At 39.2% G+C, this 23,038-nt stretch overlaps 2 protein-coding genes across 11 annotated transcripts in view; one reads left to right on the plus strand and one right to left on the minus strand.

Annotated features, from left to right (window-relative positions):
- LOC107220245 (calcitonin gene-related peptide type 1 receptor) overlaps positions 1-23,038 on the plus strand; it is a 182,970-nt gene that overhangs the window by 146,442 nt on the left and 13,490 nt on the right. The window lies entirely within an intron of this gene.
- Positions 494-23,038, minus strand: part of LOC107220251 (transmembrane protein 19) — a 39,542-nt gene continuing 16,997 nt past the window's right edge. The window contains exons 1-8 of one of the 3 annotated variants that reach the window (XM_015658763.2): positions 4,690-4,893; positions 3,108-3,402; positions 2,488-2,673; positions 2,186-2,388; positions 1,919-2,075; positions 1,404-1,727; positions 1,157-1,301; positions 494-924 (exon numbers count right to left, since the gene is read on the minus strand). In XM_015658763.2, coding sequence (XP_015514249.2) covers positions 762-924; positions 1,157-1,301; positions 1,404-1,727; positions 1,919-2,075; positions 2,186-2,388; positions 2,488-2,673; positions 3,108-3,402; positions 4,690-4,827 — 1,611 coding nt within the window. In that variant the 5' untranslated portion in view covers positions 4,828-4,893 and the 3' untranslated portion in view covers positions 494-761. Of the gene's footprint in view, positions 925-1,156; positions 1,302-1,403; positions 1,728-1,918; positions 2,076-2,185; positions 2,389-2,487; positions 2,674-3,107; positions 3,403-4,312; positions 4,460-4,689; positions 4,894-23,038 lie in introns of those variants that run through there. The other 2 variants (XM_046730947.1, XM_046730946.1) reach the window with 2 other exon arrangements.

A 23,038-nucleotide genomic window follows, 5' to 3' on the forward strand; every position in this document is an offset into this window, starting at 1 on the left:
AAGCTTAGAATTCGTGTCGAAGTTTAAGGTAGATTTTGGGCATCCGCATACCGGAAACACTTCGTACTTCGTGGCCAGGGAAAGGGAAGTAACTTTGTGTGGGTAAACAGGATGCTATAGAATATTAAAAACTCACCGATTAGTTCGCTTTAACGTAATACCTTCGAGTCTCATGAATAAATTATTTCATTGCAAAGCCCGAACTCTGGGGCAGCCTGGTTGCGCTTTCCCCGAAACAAACCAGGAGCAGTAGCCTATCAGAGCGAAAACTTTGAAAAGACGAAAGTGTCGAAGAAATTCCCAGCGTCTTCTCTGAAGTTCTGCAAATTGAGCTGCTCTGCTGAGGTGAATGCTTAAACGTGAAACAAAACTTTCACGAAGATTCTTAAACTTCTATCTTTGATGCCACGGGGTACGACTAGCAATAAAAATCAGCGTAATTTTTCATCTCAGAGGAGGGAAATCTTCAATTACAATTTAATACCCACCGTCCTTGACCTCGATTCCTCGTTTTATTCTCTAAAATGACCTAGCAATTTTTTTTTCATAACAATGATTTTTACTCAATAAGTAGTCGATGAAGCAAACTTTCCATAATATTTTCTGAATTCTTCTCCTGTGATTCCAGAGGACCCATTGTAACCGTGCAATCGTACACCGGATCTACCGTGTGTATTCTTCTTTACTTGGTTTCATCAATTTAGGAGATTTGCGCTATAAAATCACATTCAATTTCGACATTTCACAAAATAATTGGGATATCATAATTTGTTCGGTAGTTTATTCCATATCAATCGTTCAGCAGCATCGGGGTTCAGAGCTGGCCTGAGCTCGTCGCTGATATCCAAGTAATGCAATTCGTTGCCTTTCTGTACAGGCTTCCAGCTAATTTTCACTAATTCGGTTTCGGCTGGTACAGGAATTCTGCAAAATCGACAAATAGGCTTGTTACACTTGTCTCGGCACGAGGTCGAGGATAAATTTCACCAAAAACCGCTCTCAATCAGCATTACACTCGAGAATATATTCAAATCATTTTAGCCAACTGCAGCATCTCTCACGGTCGTCGAAAATTATCAATCGTAGAACCGATCTTTCTGCATTGTTGAAAACTCCGCATCGCGATGAAAAGAAAAATCCAAAAAAATCAACTCACCCGGTCTTAGCAAAGTCCGTCCACATTTGTGTTAACCGTTCGATAAGCACTCGTTCCTTCGATCCTGCCTTCGGTGGTTCAACACCGAACTTGGTTAGTCCGTGGGAATAAAACAAGTAGGCTAATTCGTCCCCGTGACAAGCGCCTGAGGAAATTAATGTTACACGAAACATTAACGTTCCAGTTCAAATCATAATCACCTAAAATCAAATTAGTGATCCGTGAACAAACAGCTCTCGTAACTTACCAGGAATGTGCGGCGCATTTAACAACGTTTTCAACGGCGAAAAGCCATTGTCGAATGAAAATCTGTACAAGTAAGTTGGTTGCTCGTTCCTCCTGACTTGTATTTTTATCAAGTCATGGACCCCGTTCACAAATTGCATATCACCGTTGAACTTGACGAAATTTATCACGCTTGTTTTTGGATCGATCGGTCCGTCACCGAAGTAAGCCCGCTTTATATTCAGGGGTGTTAATTTCGCGTTTCGCTTCATGGCTGCCAAAACTTGGGGATGTACGATCCAGCCGAAGTCGGCGTTCATATGTGCGCTAGACTTTTCGTTCAATGCTAGAAAAAATCACATTCTAAATCAGGGCAATATTTCATAAAAAAATTTCAAAGCTTCAAATGAATTTTCCTTATGACTTTCTTGCTCAGTTTCAATTCGACTTAGCGATAATACCCCTGCAATGAACTGAATAGATGGCGCAGATTTTTTCTAATAATTTGCCCACCAGGCAGAGAAGTAATTCGGTTACCATCGAAACACAAAATTCCTTCGCGGTCTGTGTAACCCACAATGAGAGGAACTTTAACAACTCCCTTGTCGGGAGAAGATACGAAGTCGGGAAGAAATGGTACCTCGGCAACGTTGTCTATGGTAGGTCCAAACAAGAATACCATCTGAGCACGCTCCTGTAAACACGACACGGTTCGTTACGCCCTCGTTTATATTTACCAAAATCATGAAGAAAATTGTAACCCGCCCGGTTAATTGTCTCCAACGAATTCTCGAACGTTCGTACCTGTTTCGTCTGAATCTTTGTCTGCGCCTCGATCAGCTTTTTACAGTCCACCGTCTTCAGAAACTCGACCGTTTCCTGTTCCCCCTGAAATGGCTTTCCTAGGTACTCTAGCAATCTGATAGCAATCTTTTTTGAATTCCGGAGGACGCTAGCCCACGGGTTGAAAATAGTCCCACTCTGAGCAATGGCTTTGTGAAACAATCCTGAAACCGTATTGAAATCGGTGATAAAATTCCAGAGGTTTGAATACAGATTATATTATACGATTTGATCCCTTTAGCGATAAGAGCGAATATCAGCACCTTGTGTCAGCGGAGAGATGGCCAGATAATGAACGGCAGCAGCTCCCGCACTTTCACCAAAGATCGTCACGTTATTTTTGTCCCCTCCAAAAGCCTCCACATGTTCTTGAATCCATTGTAACGCCAACACTTGATCCTTCAGCCCTTGATTACCAGATGCCACTTTATGCTCCAAGTTGAGAAAACCTGTAACATTTCATTAGAATGTTGAATACTAATGGCGTTCGTTTAAATGATTCTTCTTCAAATGATTTCTATGTAATAGACTTTCCTCCATTGCAACTCAATTAAGAAGATAATCGTCGGAGGCAAACTGAGTTGAATTAGAATAATCCGTAGGTCTGATAACTGAACCTGCTCAATTCGATGATAGCGATAGGAGATGGGAGAGATTAAAGTGAAAACGGCAATTTATCAACCCGGTAAAATCAAGACTGCTCGAGGGTGTACAATCAGTGAACATCTAGATCCCAAGTAATGTATTAGACCTACGTTAAGATATTCCACGAAAGCAAGTGGCTGGGAATGAAAGCGGATGGGTTACATCCGTGATAAAAATTTCAATATCTCAGGCATGTAATACTAATCGCAAGCAACGAATGAAGTTCCAAATGGATTACCGAGAACGCCGAGTCGGTAGTTAATCGTCACTACGATAACGTTCTTCTTGATTATATAATCTGGCCCGTAAATAAAATTGTCCGCTGAACCGTTTACGAACCCGCCTCCGTGTATCCACACCATGACCGGTAGACCTCGCTTGGGTCTCTCCTCGTTTGAAGGCAGGTAGACGTTCAGGTAGAGGCAATCGTCGCCGCCGATAATTGTTTTGTTTATAAAATCGTACTGCGCACACGGGGCCCCATAGTTCGAGGCATCCCGGATTCCGGACCATGATTTTACAGGGATCGGATCCTAGCAGAGATAATTACACAGTTTGTGAGATCAAGGTTGATTACCGTCGGCCTGTAATTGATTCCATCATTAACAATAACGCCCTGAGTTCTGAAACATGACAAACAACAAACTGTCTAGCGATAGTTGCCTAGATTGCTTTGCTAGGTGCGTGAAAATTAAATAAGATATAACGTATAACAGAGAATCAGTGGAAATCTTGCAGCTTTTAAACCACACAAATTTTTCCCTAGCGTGCAATTTCTTCATTCAATGCACCTCGATTCTCATAAAGCTTGAGCTGTGAATGAGTACTCGCTGTGCTTGTCGACTCGCACGTAGCTAAAGAGCAATTAGCTCTCTGTTCTGTTACATTTCCGGGTCAATATTAAACTCTACGAATTGGAACTGACGAGTTTCATAAGAATTCGCAAACGCGGGTCGATTACACAGATAAACGAAAAAAATTTTTTTGTTTTAAAGTTTCTATTGAGATAAATAAACTTTGATTCTATACATCGAACTACAACCAAAATCTTCATTTATTGCTTATAAAGTTATTGTCTTTTTTACGTTGATAAATAAGACTTGAAGTTTATGAGTGACAGTTAATATGGATTGCCTATTCAGAAGAAAAAAGAAACCATTTTCCTTAAGATTTGACAGACCTGATGGGAGATTAAGTTTGGAATTTGACACGACAAAGTCCATACGAAAATAGAAGAAGTACGTAAAATACAATATTTCAAACTTTGTTTTTTCAATTCTTTTATATCTTAAGAGTATTATTAAATATCACTTTCGAATACAAGTAATTTAAATGCAAAACTAAAGTTTGTTTAATTATTATTTACGATAAAAATTTAAGAAAATTGATAATATTTCTTAAAATCGGAAATTTCGTTCTAATTTCTACAAAAACAAACTTTACCTGATAAAACAATTTTTTCATCAACAAGTTACGTAGAAGAAATCAAAATTTGCCATCTATAACCCAGACTCTAAAGTTCGCGTTGACCGGTGATTATTCGTTACGTCTTATTTTTCAAAACTTGTCGTACACGGATCTGTCATCCATTATCGTGACAATCCAAACTTCAAACGCCAGGAAACAATCGTATCGGAAACCAGCGCTTGGGTCACGTGACCAAACCACGTGTTTGCGGTCAGCCAGCTGTACAGAAACGGCTCACTCGCAATCGAACCCGTCGGACGTGCTTACAACGTCATTGAGTCGAGTATGTTCTCTTGTCACGGGATCCCCCCTTTAAGCCCCGTCAAACGTTTTCCCATCTTTTAAATACTCACGGAAAATCTGAGTCTCCCGATGGGGGGCTCAGCGTAAGGAACCCCTTTGAATGCCAAGTAACTACCACCGTCAACATTCTTTTCCACTACACCGCGAAGTCTTCCAAGCCCACGCAACTTCACTACGTGACTACTCATAGCGGTTTACGGAGATGGACTGCCTCCTGCCTACGGCTCCAAGTTATTGCCGCTCGACTCGTTTCCCTTGAAGAATACAACCAATCATCGTGCTTAATGCGTGATGTGATATTTCTTGTTATCTACTTTAAAGCTGCTTGTACGATAATTCAAAGTTTTATTTATTTTTTTTTTATTTTTATCTAGTCTTTTTTTTCGATATTCATAACACTCAAGTCTTACAGAATCGTAAAAAAAATTTTTTTTTTTTTTCAGTCGTGACCATATAATCGTTGACCAAATACGAAATGAAATTAAACACTGTTATTAATTATTATTAAAAATTATGATAATAATTATTATTAAATGTTATGAAAAATGTAGTCAAATTAATAGTAAACGCGTGTTTGAATACTGCTCAAATATGATACTTACTCAATTCGAGTAAGCAGCCACCTGCAAAAATTATCTATTATTCGATTACGTTGCCTGAACAAAACTACTTACTCGAAGCAAAAAAATGTTCACTTGATGAACCGAGTTGTTACATTGTCTTGATTCGAGAGCTTTCGGAACTCTGTTGTAACGCTGATTTACCTATTACGGATACTTTGGCAAATTCTAAGATGTGAAAAGAAAAAGAGGCCGAAGTGACGGGTGAAATGAGAGTTTAGTTTACGTATCGTAAGAAATATTAAAAACTTTCTCAAACATTATTAGAACAAGATATCGTACGAAGACGGAGTAACGTTACAACACCGGCGGTCATCAAACAAACCAATGTAAAAAGCTAAATAATCTAAATATCATCCATTAAAGTCTGCAAACCGCCTTTACCTTGTCTATGTTAATAGTCGTCGGTTTTTGCATGCCCTCGGCGAGTCTGCCAGATGGAAATCAACTCCGAGTCTCAGGGGGTCTTTGCGTAGACGATACGGAGTCGTAAAGGGGATGTAACGATACCGAGGTGGGAAGACCCGGCTTGCCGCCGAAGCAAAAGAGTCTCATCTGTATGCCGTTCGAGCCGGTGTAAGTCGAGGGTAGCTTTTCGCGCTGTTTTCTCGACCAGATTCGGGCCCGCCGCGAGCTTTTAACCAGAGAAATGTCCGTCAAGGATCGCCGCTCGATCGTTTAACGATTCCACGCCGGCAGAGGGGCGCATTTTCTTAATGCGGCGGTTGGGGGACTTCATCGTCCCGAAAAACCGTACTATTATGGGAATTAAATAATAGCCTGTTGTTTTCGCATAAATATAGCCAACCGACGTTAAACGGGCCGCGAAATGCAACCAACTCGCCGACTAACCACTATGGATGCTAATTTTGCAATTTATAGATACGCGTTATACCGAGCTACGCAAAAACGACAGAATCAACACCGCGGTGAGAACTATTCGCGTCGCCAAGACGGTACAACATTAACCTTGTGCCAACAACGCCGCGGGCGTTTCTCCCTGCATACGATACCGTGTTTACGAAAATCCGGCGAACAGGGTAAATGGAAGCAATTCCTGCGCCATACTGTGCGACTCAATTTTTAACCCGTGAGATAAAATACACTGGCAAGAGATTTCCCAAAAGCAAGAACTTGTACATTTGCCAACTTTTTTCAACCCATTTCCGAAACGAGAAAAAAATTTTACTGCCACGCGCTGTCGCGGATTCTTCATTACCTGCTGCAGCGAAGCTTGATTTTCATAGTTTTTTTTTTCTTTTTTAAGAATTCATCGATATCCGTCTACGTAACCGTAAATTTTAGCCATATTAAACGATGGGTGCCTAGTTTTTTGGTACATACATATAAATGTATAATTGCATACATATATATATATATACAAGAAAATCAGTGGCGTCAATCAATGTTCCAACAAATATACGTGCAGATTGCAATGATGAAGCATAAAAGCCTTTGGTTTTTGCCTTTTGGCCGATAATCTACAGACGCGTATGTATTGTATATATATATAGGCGGTCATTTTCACAATCATTCATCATTTTGACAGGATGTTTTAGGCAGGTAATAAAACGGGCGAGAGTTTCAGCGTGCTGGGTTGGCCAGCGCTGGGAAACATTGCGATATCATGATCATCGCGTGATATAACGCTGATAAAAATCCGCCAGCGAAACGGCGTATTCGTATAATATAAGTACGTGTGGATGTCCAAAACATGATGGTTGTTATTATTATTTCATACGGGTATAACCGTGACGTTACCCGAACGTATTTTCATTACTTCAGCAACGATCTATCATTCGCGGATCAACCCTCTGCAGACTACGCACGATGATGCTTATATGTAAATACGTGGGGGTATGAATACCCGCCTCAACGAATTAATCTCAACGAGAGTAATTCAAGGACCGTGAAAATTAACAAAAATAGAAGGTGCGAGCAGGAGTCGGGTGATATCCTCGTTACAGACTAATAGAATCGTATCCAATTTTCCACTGCAGTAAAATTCTTATTCGATACGCGTGGCTGATTGCGAATATGATCGAAAGTAAGAATGACCGAAAATAATCGATTAAGTCGATTATTTTCTTCCGATTAATCGAGTATAATCGATTTTATTTTAAACTCGATTAATTATTTTTCCTCACAATCGGTTTTTGTTTTTTACTCCCACGAACGTCGCAATACAATATCAATTTATGCGATCAAAGTATCACTTATTATCATTGTCTTACTCGCTAAGTACCTATTTGATGCAACGAGTGAAAGATGAATGAATATCTTCACCTGATATCGAAAAACATTTTGAATGAAACTGTAAATCGTCAAAAAACCTGTTCCGCTATCAAGACCACGCACCGAAATTTACAAAATTTTACTTTCATATGCACCGTTTCAAAAAACCAAGAAATAATCGCTTAATCGATTAATGTTTTACCGATTCAATCGAGTCGTGTTCGATTATTTTTAGCTCAGTGGCCATCGCTAATTGGAAGAGTGCATCGAGACACGGAGGGTGGTGGTGGATCTACCTCGTACAACAGTCACTCTAAAAGCCACTCAAGTCCTTGGTTACCTCGGTGTTAAATATTTGAGCGAGTCAATTTTTGCGACGCGTCGCTGATGACTAGACGAATTTTGGCAACGTGTGTTCAACCCGTTACGCAAATTTTCCGAGTCTCGCCCTCCGTCTGGGCGCTGTCGGTGGACGACTTCGTGACAGATCTAAGAGGACTTAATTTGATTGTCCATGTACCAACGCCCCATCGTCCAAAAGGTCTCCCGGTGTCCCGATGTCCTTGTCCCACATGTTCAGCAACGCATCTCTCGTTCCCGAATTGAAAAGAATAACAAGTTTTAAACACCCTGTATAATTGACCCGTCAATCTCACTCGTTGCACGCTGTTTAAGATGGATGTTCAAATTCCCGAACACCCAAGAGTAATTACGACGGTTTCGCAAACTTTTCACATTCATTATACAGCCTCGGATCGATCAAGTTTCGTGAAAAAACACATTTCTCAAAGTATTTAGGATCACGCGATAGACCGCAAGGGCGAAATTACATTCGCAAAACGGATACTGCGGAGACAGCTCGCAACGCATCAGCCGTCAGTATCATCATGAATCGTGTTTTCTTCCTGATTGAAATCTGAACGATGAAAAATGATCCCGATCACCCCCGCAAGCAACGAGACACAGTATTCGGGTCAAGTTTTTCTCCCGATCCCTCGATCCTCCCAGACGTAATATTTATACCCATGGTCATTTTGACAACGTAAATTTCCACACTCTCTGTCACGATGCCTCGTCATCGCAGGGGGGGGGGGGGGAGATCTTTTTGTAAATCCGTGACGAGTTGATAAATGGTTTACGCCGAGGGAACTTGTGCTCTTCAAATATTTGCGTCGCAGCTTCCATTTCCCAGGAAGGAAAAAACCTTGTATAAATAAAGTGTACGTATACATCTCTATCAGAAAAATTCACACAAGGTGTTGACAACAAAAAAAAAGAAAATAAAAAGTAAAGTCGAACGATCGAAAGGTAAACCGTTATCTGCCGTGTCTCTTTGGGCTTTATAACGGGGAAACACCAATAACATTAGAAACTTGAGCGCAGAAGCTCATCACATTACAGTTTCCATTTCAAGCTGAAGCTGCGGCATTTTACTCATTGTCAAATTTCCTTCCCAGCTAGTGTGACGAAAATTCACTGCTCTTATTGTCGCACATCCATACATGTATGGTATACCGTTACCGAGGCCAAGAAGCACCAGCTAGCGAATGGTTCGCTCTAAAGTAGGCGTACACCGACTTCACAATGGCACATAATATATACCGTAGCGGAATTTACTGACAAGGAAGAAAACGGTGTAGCTAACGGAAATGAATAGAAGCAATTTTAAACGAAGGCGGAAAATCGAGTCTGGCTGTTCCGGCGACTTCTCTCCGGCGTGCACGTCATTCTCGAAACGTTTCGCGATAAAGTCCCGGGATTCTTGAGGGCTCTTTTTCAGCTATTCCGTCTCATTTTCTGCCGTTTTTCTACACTCGGGAAGGCCAAGTTCGTTCGTGCTCTCTGCAGCGTGACGGGGCAACTATATGTATGGGATACTTGCCTCGGGGGTTTACTGCAGAAATCGGCAAAACTCACTCAGGAGAAATCTCGTTGGTATGAGGCTTTGAAAATCGTGTTATCCCTCCGAAGATTGCCTGTTCGTTTACGCTGGGATCCACCCTCTGTAATGGATCGGAAGGAATGCGTTCTTTTTTTCTTCTCCTTGTTTTTCTTATCTTTTATAGAAGAAGAAGAAGAAGAAGAATTTTTTTTACTAGTTTGTTAAAGTCTGGGCAAGAAAAAAAAAAACACTACCATGCCCAAAGCGGATAAACGTAGTGTCGAATGCACCCGCGAAGCGAACTCGCGGATTACCTCAAGTCAACTCTGCGCTAATGGAAAACTAACTTTCACCACATTTTCAATCCGCTAAGCCTCAGCGATCTGAAAGTGATCTCTAAGCAGCCAATTTTCAATTTTTAACTATCGTTCTCTTTTCACTCGATTCTACGAACTATGGGAAAATTAATAAAAAAGAGTTTACCAAAAAACTCGTGGTCAAATTTTAGTTGCAGCGAAAATAATTTGTATAAAGCACAGTACAAATTACGTCTTTCATATGCATAAGTATAATGAAAAATGATAACGATAAAAATAAAAATGTTTCATAATGATTCCAATATTTTAATGAGCTGTCAAAAATTAAAAACAACGGCAGAACACGACAAATATTACTGACAAGGCGTGTATAATTAAAGTAAGAGTACGAGAACAGAGAAAAGAAGGCTTTCGAAGCACAAACAAAAAGATCGACAACATCGATCTCAAGTTCAACTTTTTATCTCATGGCACGAGCTGAAAGAATATTAGTCTTGACTTTAGCTGCAGAGTCAAACCAAAAGCCGAGCCATACCCAAAAGAGTTAATTGTGATCCAGAACGAAAGTTCGAATTAGATACGTTTACTCGTGCCGGAGAAAGGAAAAATTTAATCGCTGTTTTTGGGGGTACGTATGAGGTACAGAACGACCAACTTCGCAATGTCTCTATTAGCGTTAATAGAGGGATTTCTGCTTATCCATCCCTCGGAGTGATGCTGCAGTCCCAGTCCCACTAACGAAAAGAGTTTCCATCATTTTCCTGGCGAGTATCGTATTTTTCCGATGTTCCAAACGAGATTCCTAAATGATACGAACGATATTTGCCAGAGCTTATGGTCCTCGGTTCAAAAATCGGATAAAAAACACAATCCCGTTACACACTTTCACGCATCATATTTTTTTTTTATTATATTTTATCGGTCCGCCGAATAACGAAATCACAATCAACCGTAAGGTCCTCGACGATCACTTATATTGCCGATCTACCGGCATCCCGTTTTCCCATTTTCTCCACTTCCATTACCCGGTCTATTATCGATACAATAACAGCTTCGACTGAAATTTCTTCCGCTATTTAACGATCGAACTACCTCAATTTATTCGCGACTTTTATTCGCAAATTAAAGCTGCGAGCTTTAATTTGCACGGAACGCACGGCTCGTATTATCAACAATTTCCACGAACACATAATTTGCACATATGTGGATTATCGAATTTGCGCCGTAGACGGTTTCGTTGGTTAGTCTACTCACGTTCCGAGGATTTGCCGGAACGGGACCCGAAATTATATTCGATAGCGATAATCCCATCGATCTATCCTGCACCCATCTGCAGTCTATCAAACAGCACCGTGGCCGTAGATGCTTCAGGTCGATCGAATTTTCCGTCAACACGTGCAGACGATACTCATTCTACGATTTCAACCATTTGCCGTCTGGAGAAGAACGCCGTAGAATCGTCGACGTATTCCCTTCGAGCGTAATAAAAACTTGTCAAGTATTGTTATTTAACTAATATATTACCGAGGGATCGGATTTAAATCGAAGTAACTGAAGATATCGAGGTTCTTGCTTCCGTATTTTCCGCAAGAAGCGTAATTTTCCTTGGAACAGATTTAACCGTTGAATGCGACATTTCGTAAATCCGGGCGTTTGCGTGAAAATACCGTGCCTCGAGATTTTACGTCAGTAATACATGTCTCAGAATATTTATCGAAAATTTATTGAAGTCGTGCTCTTTGTGCAAATTTCGTCACAAGGATGCTGAAAGCAAACTCTGTGGCAGGTATGAAATTCTACGGTGGAAAATTTTTCCACTTCAAAGATCTTCGTTTTATCTTTCGTACAAATTTTTTCCTTCAATTTATTCAAGACGTTTCGGTATGATTTCTCTCTACTACTTTATATTGTAGCGCATTCTTTAAATAGAAAGAGAAAACAAAAATACTCTCCGAATTACGCAATATAAAGACAAAACAAAACTACAATTGTATCAAATTGTCAACTCGAAAATATAAATCGTGAAATGCTTTGAGCTTTTTTTGTGGTCACAATAAGAAGCCTTGGCTATGCATACCTATAATAGTATTTTTTGTTGGTAGTATTTTCTTTAAGTATGCTCTTGCAAACAGCGTCGTACTTACATTATTGTCGCGACTCAAGGTTTCGCAGGCGTGCCTATTTGATACGTGACTCTGTTACGTGAACTTCTTGGGGAAAGAAAAGTTATCGCGCACCAATCCCCGCACCGTAAAACTTTGCGGCAAGTATAATCCTCTATCCTGCATACAAACTGGAATCGCTAGTTGGAACTATCTTTTGATTTACTGTCTCATATTTCATGGTAAAAGAAAATAATGAAACAGTTACTCGGCTTGACGAAATGAAATTCGTCGAAAACAAAGCGTTATTCGAATTTCAAAGTCACAGGATTACACGTTTCAACGAATAAAACGTTCTAGTGACTGCATCGTCGTATTATCAACGGATAATCGAATCAACATACACGCATTATAAGTCTCGAGATATTATTACAGCCGTTTAGCCTTAATTCGGCATGAAATGAGATCGTAAGGAATATTACTGAGCGCGTGTATGAAATTCATAAAGTACTCGATATTAACTGTATAATAAAATTCTATAGTCAAGAGTCGAATAGATTTTTATTCCCATCTGACACGAATTGAAAATTTATGTATTTATGTATTGGTCGATGAGACTGTCATTCTGATAAAATAATGAACTTTTTTAGACGAAAATATATACATTTTCTCACCCTAAATAAATCCAAAATACACGTAAATAATACCGTTGAAAACAAATTTACTCTTCTTCGGAATCGCGCCATCAGCAAGGTTGAAAATATTTACAAAATTCACCGATCTTTCCCCCTCGAGTAATTACTCTACATTAGGCCTCAGGGTGAGAAGAATAAACCGTAACGTTAAACTGAACGAAGGACCAAATCATTCTTCTTTCGCTATTCTTTCGATCCATGCATCTCAACTCTCGATGCTTTAATCTCATGTCCCTATTCGTATTGATAAATTAGTAAAACCGCATCTTTAGCGAGTAAAGTGACCCTAAAAATATTAAAAATAATAAAACCCCATCAGTTCCTGTAGTAATTTTTCACCGTAGTAAAACAACGTAAAAGAACCATCGACAAAGTGATTAAAAACATCTTCAATTTCCAGCTCTATTTAATGAAAAACTCGATAAAAGGTATTGAATTTCATTCGCTTTCGCTTTTCTCTCTTTACGTAACATCACGTTGCAAAGATTAGCTCTCCAAACTATTTATAACCAAAATTCCAGTATCTGTTTTGTAACGCGCATGACCGTATGAGCATTAATTTGTCTCTTGAACAAAGCATCATGACACATTGGGAAACTTGAGTACCTATACGTACATAACTATGTTCAAGAGAATTATATCCAAATACTAATTCCATAGCCGTGACAGTAACCCTCTTCATTTTGATCCATGCGCTATTAAAAGACACTAGTGGAGATTAAAATCTGCGTGAAATATCGTTAGAACGCTTAAAGCTATACGAATTGGAGTAAAAGAATTCACGGAGGGTTGAATCAAAGCTCTGAAAAGCCATACGCTTATCCGCATTTCCCCTGCACCTTTTCAAGCGGAATAAAAAGGACAAGCGATACAAAAGAAAACTTGAACGAGATACTCACGTGCTTGCAGAGCGAGTGAGGAGCTCGGTTAAAAGGATTAAACAACTGTCTAAAAACTTTTATTCATCCTCGGCACCGTTGAGCGCATAAATCTCAACCGAAGGAGAAAAAAAAAAATTTTAAACAAACGTCTCTTGCAAATGTTGCGTTAAAGTAAAAAGCGCATAACGAATCAGGAGAAAACACAATACCGAACACACCAATCAGCGCTGCTCTTTTTCTGTACGTAATTTTTTTCTCGCTGATCATTCATTTCTTAATCGGGTTCGAACTTAACATTTTTTCGTCCAATGAGACAAAATTAAATTATTTCCAACCGCAGTTGATTATACATAAGCCCAAACGAACAGTACTCAGACTGATGATTTTTAGAAGGTAAAACTAAGACGTTCGAAACTTCTGCTTCGTCAGAAATGAACATTCCAGAACAACGTTGTATAAGAACCTTTTCTTTCTGATTTCCCAAGTGATTTCGGTGTACCCTTATACCCTTACTCTTGACATTATTGTACATACCTTCAGCATGGAGAACAAAGCCGAGAGAATTGTAATTGCCGTATCAAGTATGATAAGAAATCTCGAGAACTTAATTTAGGAACTAATTTGTCGTGATGTCATTATTTGATGTCGCGTCAGGTACCTACGATGTTCTCCCCAAGAAGATTCAGCGATAAGGAGAGAAATGACAAAGCTATGAAACCCTTTGTGCGACCGCTGAGTCCCAGCTCTTATTGTTAGCCGCAACAGCGCAAATGACAAGGCAGAATCACGGAGTAATTAATTATCGGTGACAAACAGAAGCGCGCGGTACGTACAGAGAACTAGAAACTCAGAGACTGCAGTAACGGCTGCACTTCACCCAACCAGTCGTTACAAAAGTCGGTAACCATTAAAAGTTCGAGTTTGAAATCCGAAGCCTTCGGGATGCGGGATGCGGGAGGAAGGGAGGGAGGGAGGGAGGTGGAAACAGCGCAATTAAGGCTCAAGCCTTCCTCCGCAATTACACATCCGGTTTATCCTACGGCTACTTGTTACTCTCGCTGCAAATTTTCAGAATCGAAATAGTCGAGCCTAATGTATAATAATACATTGCGATTTGTGCGCAGCAAGTGTAAGTTATTACCCTATATTATGCTTTATACGTAGGTGATTTTCAGTTTATACGTTTCACATCTTGGTACGTATACGCGATTCGTATAAAACGTGAGCAAAGTTTAGGATTTTCCGTGGGAACGCCAGCTGCAATCGAAAGAGCTTTTAAATAAACGATTTTTAGAGTGAATTGCAGCAGCTCCGGTATTTCTGTCGAGACCGATGAGAACACTCCGATTTTACCAGAAACTTGATATCTTCGCTCGGTATGAGTACCCGATCGATTATTGGATCTAGCCTATAGGGTAAGATGTGTGTGTCTTGTACATTCGCAGGTATAAGGGGCGAGTATACGATCGGTTACAGAGAGACATCGCGAGGCGTGAACATCATTGCATATATGGATGAGGGTATGAAATTGCTTCAAGGGATTTGCGGAGAATAATTATTGGAATTTCTGATATACGTTGCGAGAAAGCCCTGCTTATCATAAAACCCGGGATTGAGGATGTGGGGAGGATGAGAGGGAGAAGTTGATGGAATATAAAGCTCGAAGGAGGAGAGTTATAAAGACCCGTTCGGGAAAACGGATATCCTCGCGGGGATGCGATAAACGCACTTGCACATCGGTGGCTAATTGCATCAGGAAACTGTGACGAAGAGTTGAAATTTAACCGCGGCCGTAATAAAGAACTTTTCGTTTGGATTCAAACGATCTCACAAGTCTGCAACGAAAAAAGCTGCACAGATTTTTTATACTGTACCTTGTAGATCGTTACTTGCTGAAACCGGGTAAAATATTCAAAAGCTCCCATGACGTAGAGATTTTTTCTTCAAGTCGTGTTTGCAGATTCATTTATAGCGAAACTCCGGTTTAATTCGAAATCTGGTGTCCTATTCTTGATTCTAAAAATCCTATGCAAAATTGATTTCCTACTTCCATTTAATACGTATCAGAGCGAGACTCGAGAATAAATACAAACAGGGAAACAGAAAATGAAAAGCGGAAGCGTTTTCGGAGGTGTATCAAAGAGAAGAAGATAAGGTTTCACATTCGAAACGAATGAACACGGAGTGTTGAATACATTTTATAAAGAAATCGTTTGTTACATTTTATAAGAAACATTGTTTAGTTGAATGTAACAAAACGATGGTTTTTTTCATTATCGTTATACTTTTTTTTATGCAAACACCTTGTATTTTGCAAGAATACTAGAGGGAAATAGAAGTCATTTTTGGATTCGGCACACACGAATACTTTACATTTACCCAAAAACGTCCCATGCAGGTGAAAAAAAAATGTTTTTTTTCATACCTGCGTATTCAGAACTCTATAATAATAATGGTGTACCATTTCGCAGACAACATTGTCGAGTGAAAGAAGAGCAAAGAAATGAAACGGAGTAATGTGAGTAAGGGGAGAAAAAAAAAAAATTCACGAACGATTGCACCCGTCTCTGTCCAGTGTCGTAACTAAACTTTACGGGCCCCGATGTGAAAAAAATCGAAGGAGTCCCGGTAAGTAAACATATGAAAGCTGAGATTAGAAAAGTCTTACTTCGCGTAGATAATTAAATTGTAGAATAGCGGGAATTATATGGCAAAAGTCCACATTTACTTCCGATAGAAGATAAACTTGTCGCCATAATACGGAACTTCTCATTGATCGACATGCGAAAAAACGATATTCAAAAACTGAAACAGTGACTGAGCAAAAGGTTGATGAAATTCGGTTTATTCCAATATAATATATTGTTAAATTCATATTCAACTTAAAAAATTTTATAGCTCGAGTCACGTGGGCTCAATTGACGAGACGTTTTTTTTTGGAGTTCTGGAGCTGGAAAATAATTTTAAAAAAAAAAACATTTTTTTTTTTTGTGCCTGGCTGGGGCCCCTCGAGTCAGGGGCGACCGCATTGGTTGCATTGTAATAACTACGTCACTGTCCCTGTCTTTTTGGGGAGAATGAAAAAAAAAAATACAAGGGTTCGGGTAAAGCGACTGCCATTCAATCGGAATTTAAAAGCTCTTGAGGCGGTCGTCGCAAATATGCCGTGCAATTCGTTGGGCAGCAAGTGTGAAAAGGTTGAAAGACTGCGCGAATGCTGCAGGACTACAGGCTGAATAAATCGGGTGCCACCTCTTGACAAAATTTTCGATTTTAAAAACCGAGCGATTTTTAATACTGCGAAATATGAATCCATTACGAAGCCTCGCAGTAGCGCGATAAACTGCGAATTGACTTTATTATAATGGACGGGGAGTTTATTACTCCGTAGTCCGTTCTCCGTTCTCCGTTTATCCCTCGCTTCGGCTTATTATGCGATAGGTATGGAAAAGCGTGCATACCGAGTGGAAAATGATTGGAGTAAAAAATTGTGGAAAATAAGGGATGACGCGAAGTCGGGGAGGAAGATGAAACGAAGCCCCGTTGAACTCTTCGGTTTTATTGGCACTTTCCGATGGTCCAGGTGCCGTTGATAGCTCCCGATCGATTTACGGGCAAATAAGTCGATGCCACCTGCGGACGTGAACCGCTTCTTGGATAACCTGCATCAATCGAAATGGACCATCAACGACCGGTTAGTTCAGCTCTTTCGATCTGATCAACAAAGTTTATCTCCTCTGTATTCATCCCGTAAAAGGTAACAATGTATAGTACGATTTACGGACGAATATGTATGTATGTATATATATATATATATATATGTATAGGTAAAAGTAAGTCGCAGTTTAAACCTCGTTCTAACTACGTCAGACGTTTCGCATAGCGTTGTCAATTATCCTCGTTCAAATGTGGCACGTAAATATATTCTCTACTTAACGAACCAGGAAACTTTTTCCGCCCCCGTTAATATTTCAGATTTCGTTCAAATTTTCTAATTGCAATTAAAGTTTCACCAGGCGCGTACAGTCCAGTGAAAAAATTAATCGAACGAAGAAAAAATCATAGCTTCAAGATCCGAATATCAATACTGGAATCGATTGATTTGAATTTCGTTAAAAAATTCTCTCATTCAGGTCGTGAAAAATTAAATAATACAAATCCAAATTACGAGATTGAGACGATATTTTTTTCAACTCACTTCATACAATTTTATCAACTTCAAAAAGAGCTTCTCCTGCTTTCTTCTGCGTTTATTTCTTTTCTGTACATCTGAGTGATATATACTGAAAAGTTAACTTGTTTCTTTCTCACCCCTTTTCAAACCTACCGATTCATCTCGAGACAGGTGTAAATTAATAAAAAAATTATTAATTTGTAGACCGAAATGTATGCGCACATAAATTTTGGCTTTCCTGATGAAACAGTTTTAGGGAATTCGCAATGCCCTCGAGATGATCAAGCCAAAGAGGGAACAATATGTTCGCTTTGACCGCCTTCGACGGCTCTCTGGGGTCCTTCGACCAATGGACCAATGGTTAATTGATCGTTTGAAATATGTGCATGTGAAATCTGCTCTTGGCTTTCTAAAACAATATGACAGGAAACAAGTATCGGAAAATTGAAGTGCCTGTCAAATTATCTCTGTTTTACACGCAACATTGCTCTGTAAGTTTCTGAAGAAAATTGTTGAATTATAAAAACGAGTATTCTGCATCTATCGTAATTCGAAAAACTCGAAACTCGGATAAACGATGAGTGTATGTAAAAAATCGAGAGTAAAGTTCTAGCTGTGGTTTGAAATTGTGCTCGCTGGTGTGGAATGTCGCCCGTCGTCAAAGTTTCAAATAAGTGAGTTTACCCGGAGTGGAAAAAGCTGGAAGCCTCAAAGGGTTAAAAAAAAACGGTATGTCTCCTCGGAGAACTTACAATTAGGTATTTCGATGAAGTTTTTCTCCTTAGAATTTCTTGTAAGGAAGTTTTATAATCGCGGGTAATAATCTTCAAGTAAAAACTTACGAGACCTAATTTTTCCGACACTCATGAATAAGAATCAAAGTATAAAACCAAGCTGCTGTTTCTACGTTTAAAGTGATTTTTTTCACCTAAACAAATGTTAGAAAGAGACTGCGCCTCGAGTATGTTATATAATCGTCGTTGTGAAACTGTGTACATATACATACTATAACTTTATGATTTAGTTTTGAAAGTTACTCTTTCTGCAGAATTCAATATAAGTTTCGCAGTTCGAAAAGTCCCTCTGGTGAGATTAAACCTCGTCAGAAATAATTCATTTCATGACGCGTTCAACCCCGTGAAATAAAACTACCTTTCGTTCTGACATTTTTCTGAGTAGAGTTACTCGAGTGTTTTCCAACTACGTATCGTAACACTATAAGTGAAGAACGAGTGTAATACAGTCTTAAAACTAAGACCGCTCAGCTTAGCTGTGAGACTTCACGCATCACCGGGCTTTATATTCACTCTACAAAAAGCCTCGGGCTGTTTCCAAGTAGCTTACAGCGCTTTGTAGCTTACCGTTCACCATCCGAGGCTTTTTCGCGCGGTTTCGCCGCTAGTACTTTCGGGAATAGAAAAAACCGCCGACTGATCGAGGCATAAGCAATCACGCAATCGAACTTTTACACCCGGCTGCTCGTCCTTAATCTCGGCTTTATTACCCAGTCGATATACTTGTGTTCAAGCACATTATTTTCTGCACAGGCACGCATCGTGAACATGGACGAGTATAATTTTCACCTGGACAAGGTACATGAATTATTCAATAAAGATAATTTAACCGATATTCCAGGGTTATTGTAGGAAGATATGCGAATACCGAAGTATGAATTCAACCTTATTGTCAATGTAGTATACTCTTCACACCTTTTATCGCCTGTGTGTTTTCCATCTCAAAAAAATTTCAATCCCAATAATAATTCATGGTGTAATAAATGGTCAGCAATTGACGATAGGTTCTTGGAAAATTAATTAAAATTTTTACGAGCCGAAGTTATTTGTACAAAAACTTCAGTCCATTAAATAAAAGACTACTTATGTTTCCGTATAATAATTTTCTCTCTTCGTATACGTACAATAGCGGCTAATTTTATTTCAGCAAGACACAAAGACCGACGATCAATAAGATTCTGTGACGAATCGTCTGACGTGAGTTTCCCAGAACCTGATACCTTCGACAAAATAAAAGCTTGAATCAAATAGGAATACAATTTACAAGTGATAGCAAGTCTCGAATATTTTCTCCATTTGTCGAAATAAACTGATGTGTAATGTCATCGGGAGGTCGTGATTAGGTATTCGAGCTTGCCTTGAGACGTCCATTATACGTAGATATGTATTAACCGAATGCGTATAAAAAATTTGAAGCAACGTGGAGACGAAACGGCAAGCTTGGAATATCACGGGAACACGCGATTTCCGCCGAGGGATGAATAACATTGAATTCCATTTGAGCCTCGTTTTTTGAATTTGCAAAAGTGGGTGCGTGTTCCGTGAAATGAATACCCTCGCAGTTCAGGTAATATTGCGAAAATAATTCTCAAAGTCCGTCGCGTATTTTCGTGAAGCATTGTACCTGAGCACATAGCGTCAATATAACTGCATCAGAATGTATTCGAGCATCAAATTTATCACTTTGTTTTTGAATTTTTAGCACGTTGCGTCCCTCGCTTGCAGGGGTTCAATTTTGTTCATCTATCCCCCAGCGGCATTTTCATTACTGTACGTATGAGAAGGCTTTGAAAATAAGCTCAAAGTAAAAGTTCCAAAATTTATGCATCGTTTTTTGTACCTCAAAGGTCAAACGCTGTATGAAACGACGATTTCCGCGGCGTTCTTCATCTAGAATTAGCCTTAAAAGCGGCTACATTTACTCTTTCATAATTTCCTTTGAGTAGCATTGCGAATGAAAAAACCTTGATTCTCACTTAGCGGCTTTGAGTTATCTTAAAAACTTGATTTAAAGATGACATACGAGAATGAAATTTCTAATTCGAATGTCTTTTTTTTTTTGTCGGTAAAAATTTTAATAAAATTAATGATAAATAAAGGTTCTCTCGTACAATGCAGACGAATTTACCGCGTTACGAAAATATAACGCCTGCGCGGACAAAAGCTGAGGAGCTTTCGAGCGACTTGCTGCGATTCGATATCGAACAAAGCCCTATTCAACAATAATGAATGAACGTTGTTATTTCCCGATGGAGAACAATGCGTCGACGTTATTGAATAAACGGTTCGAAGGTATCGTCGGTTATATCTTGAATATGGGTTGCACCCACCCTAAACGTGATCGGAATCGGAATACCGGTTTGGCAATAAATTAAACGTTCCGACATAAAACTCGCCCGTTTGAGCTAGGAAATACCAGGAATAAAAAACGATCTGCGTCCATGCAGGTACACGCAGGTGTAATGTAAGTAGAAACTTGTAAAACTTGACCGATAAAACGGATCGAGATAAAAAGACGAACTCCGCAAGCTGGTCGAGAAGTCAGCAACCGTGCGGATCGTGGATACTACGGCAATTTCAGGTTTTTCCTTTTCACGTTTTCCTTTTTCTTAACCGCAGAGAATCTAAGGACGCTTCGCTTTTCGTTGCACGACCTGCAAGTACGGTCGTATAATTCCGATAACTTCACCATGGCTGCACTCGCTCATTCTTTCACCGTTCGTGCAAATTATTGCTATACCGGCAATATTATAAAATTAAACAAAGTGTCGTGCATTGGGGGGAGGCGGGCGAAATGGGCCCCCTTTACAATCAAATGGGATTTTAAAAAATGTCAACAAATCTTGAAGCGTATTTTTAAACCGAAGAGGAAAAAATTGCGCCGTCCAAATTGGCCTAAAGGTTATTCCTCCCTTCAGGGCCCATTTTGTTGGCCTTTCCCCTATATTACGGGGGAGAAAATATCTGGACATTGTAATAGCCGTTTTGAAATCGATTTCTACCAATTTTTCAACGCATTTGCCGTACTTCATTTCTCATCAGAAATGTAAATATCATTAATATAAAACGATAAAAATAAATTCCTTCAGTATGTTTGAAAGGATTTTTAAAACCTAATACCCGCAGATTCACTTACGAGTCTGTAATCGACTAGGAGTTTAAGTTTGAAGGATTCATATACGTGTAAGCGCGTAAAGTGTAGGACGTGAAGCTTTCGTAATGCTCATATTTCATATCTAAGAAGTTCCTTGCGAGATATGGAGAGAGAGGAAGGGAGATTTTCTCTCTCCTTAGAGAGTAGAGTAGAGTAGAGTAGAGTAGAGTAGAGAGTAATTTATTAGATTCTGGTGTGACCTTCGTGAAAACCACAGATAAGTACTGTTACAAGGACATACAATGCTTACAAAACTAAATAATAGAAAGAAGAAGTGAGTAATTTTCTTTTTTTTTTTCAAAATACATGATAAATAAATTAATAAGCAAGCACAAAAGAAAATATAAATAAAAGCCAAACAAAAATAGATGAGATTAAAAAGTCGTTTTATCTTTTTAGAAAAAACAACAAGATAAGTAAATAAATAATCAAGTACAGAAGAAAATGTAATTGAAAGCCAGGGAAAGATTAAATGAAACGAAAAAGTATAATCTTCATCATAAGGAAGCAATTTATTACGGTGGAGAAATAGAAGAAATAGAAAAAATAGTGATAAGCATAGGGGAAAAAAAAAAAAAAAAGATATAGAGATAATGTTTCTAATTGCGCTCTGCAATTACGTTACACGAAGTAATGAAGTATTAGCATTGAAATTGGTACGTAAACGTATATCTTCATCCGCAATAATATTTTGTTCGGATTTCCGTAGTGAACTCGGAACATTTTATACAGTCGAGGAAAAGCTCCCTTCAGCATTTCCCCATATACGTATAGACGGCGATATTCTAGTTCCATTTTTCCGCGAGGTTAAACTTTATGAGAAAATACTTTCACCCCGCAACACAGGAGCTGCACTATACCACCCTCTCTGAGCTCGGTGCAAGAAAAATATTCGATTTCTCTTTACAAAGGTGTGCGTGTATCTATATATATAATATATATATATATATATGTACGATAAATACGTATACGTATATAATGCAGATAAACGTCGTCAATGCTCCGATACGAAACAGGCAGAGCAGTAGTGCATTCCATCAATATATTCCGCGAATATTTCGCGATAGAACGTTAACCGAGTGGAAAATGTTTAAAAATTCAGTCTCATCCTTTTCTAAAGAACATATTCATATTTTCAAATAGACGGCGTTGAGTACTTTCGTTGCACTGTGAAAATCAGACGCGTAATATTTCCTCCCCGTATATTTTTCTCAAAATTCACGCTCAATTGTGGAATTCCTGACTCCCTCGGGAATTTCATCGGCGAATGAAGCACGTCGCGTTGAGCCTGGTTAAGCCAGGCGGCATGTCGTGCGTTAAAAAAAAAAAGAAAGAAAGAAAAAAAAAATTTTCTCCCAGTTATCGTTTAATCCATCAAAGCCATGCAACAAAGAATCATTCACTCGGCCACATTGATACGTCTGTCTGCACGTTGAGTAAAATGGAACGTTTGCGTCCCTTGCCGCAGTGCAGAGTAACAGATAACTGAGATACCTTAAATACTCGCTCTTCATACAGCGTTTACTGTATACAATACATACGTAT

This window comes from Neodiprion lecontei, chromosome 2, assembly GCF_021901455.1.
Source record: "Neodiprion lecontei isolate iyNeoLeco1 chromosome 2, iyNeoLeco1.1, whole genome shotgun sequence".
NCBI lineage: Eukaryota > Metazoa > Arthropoda > Insecta > Hymenoptera > Diprionidae > Neodiprion > Neodiprion lecontei.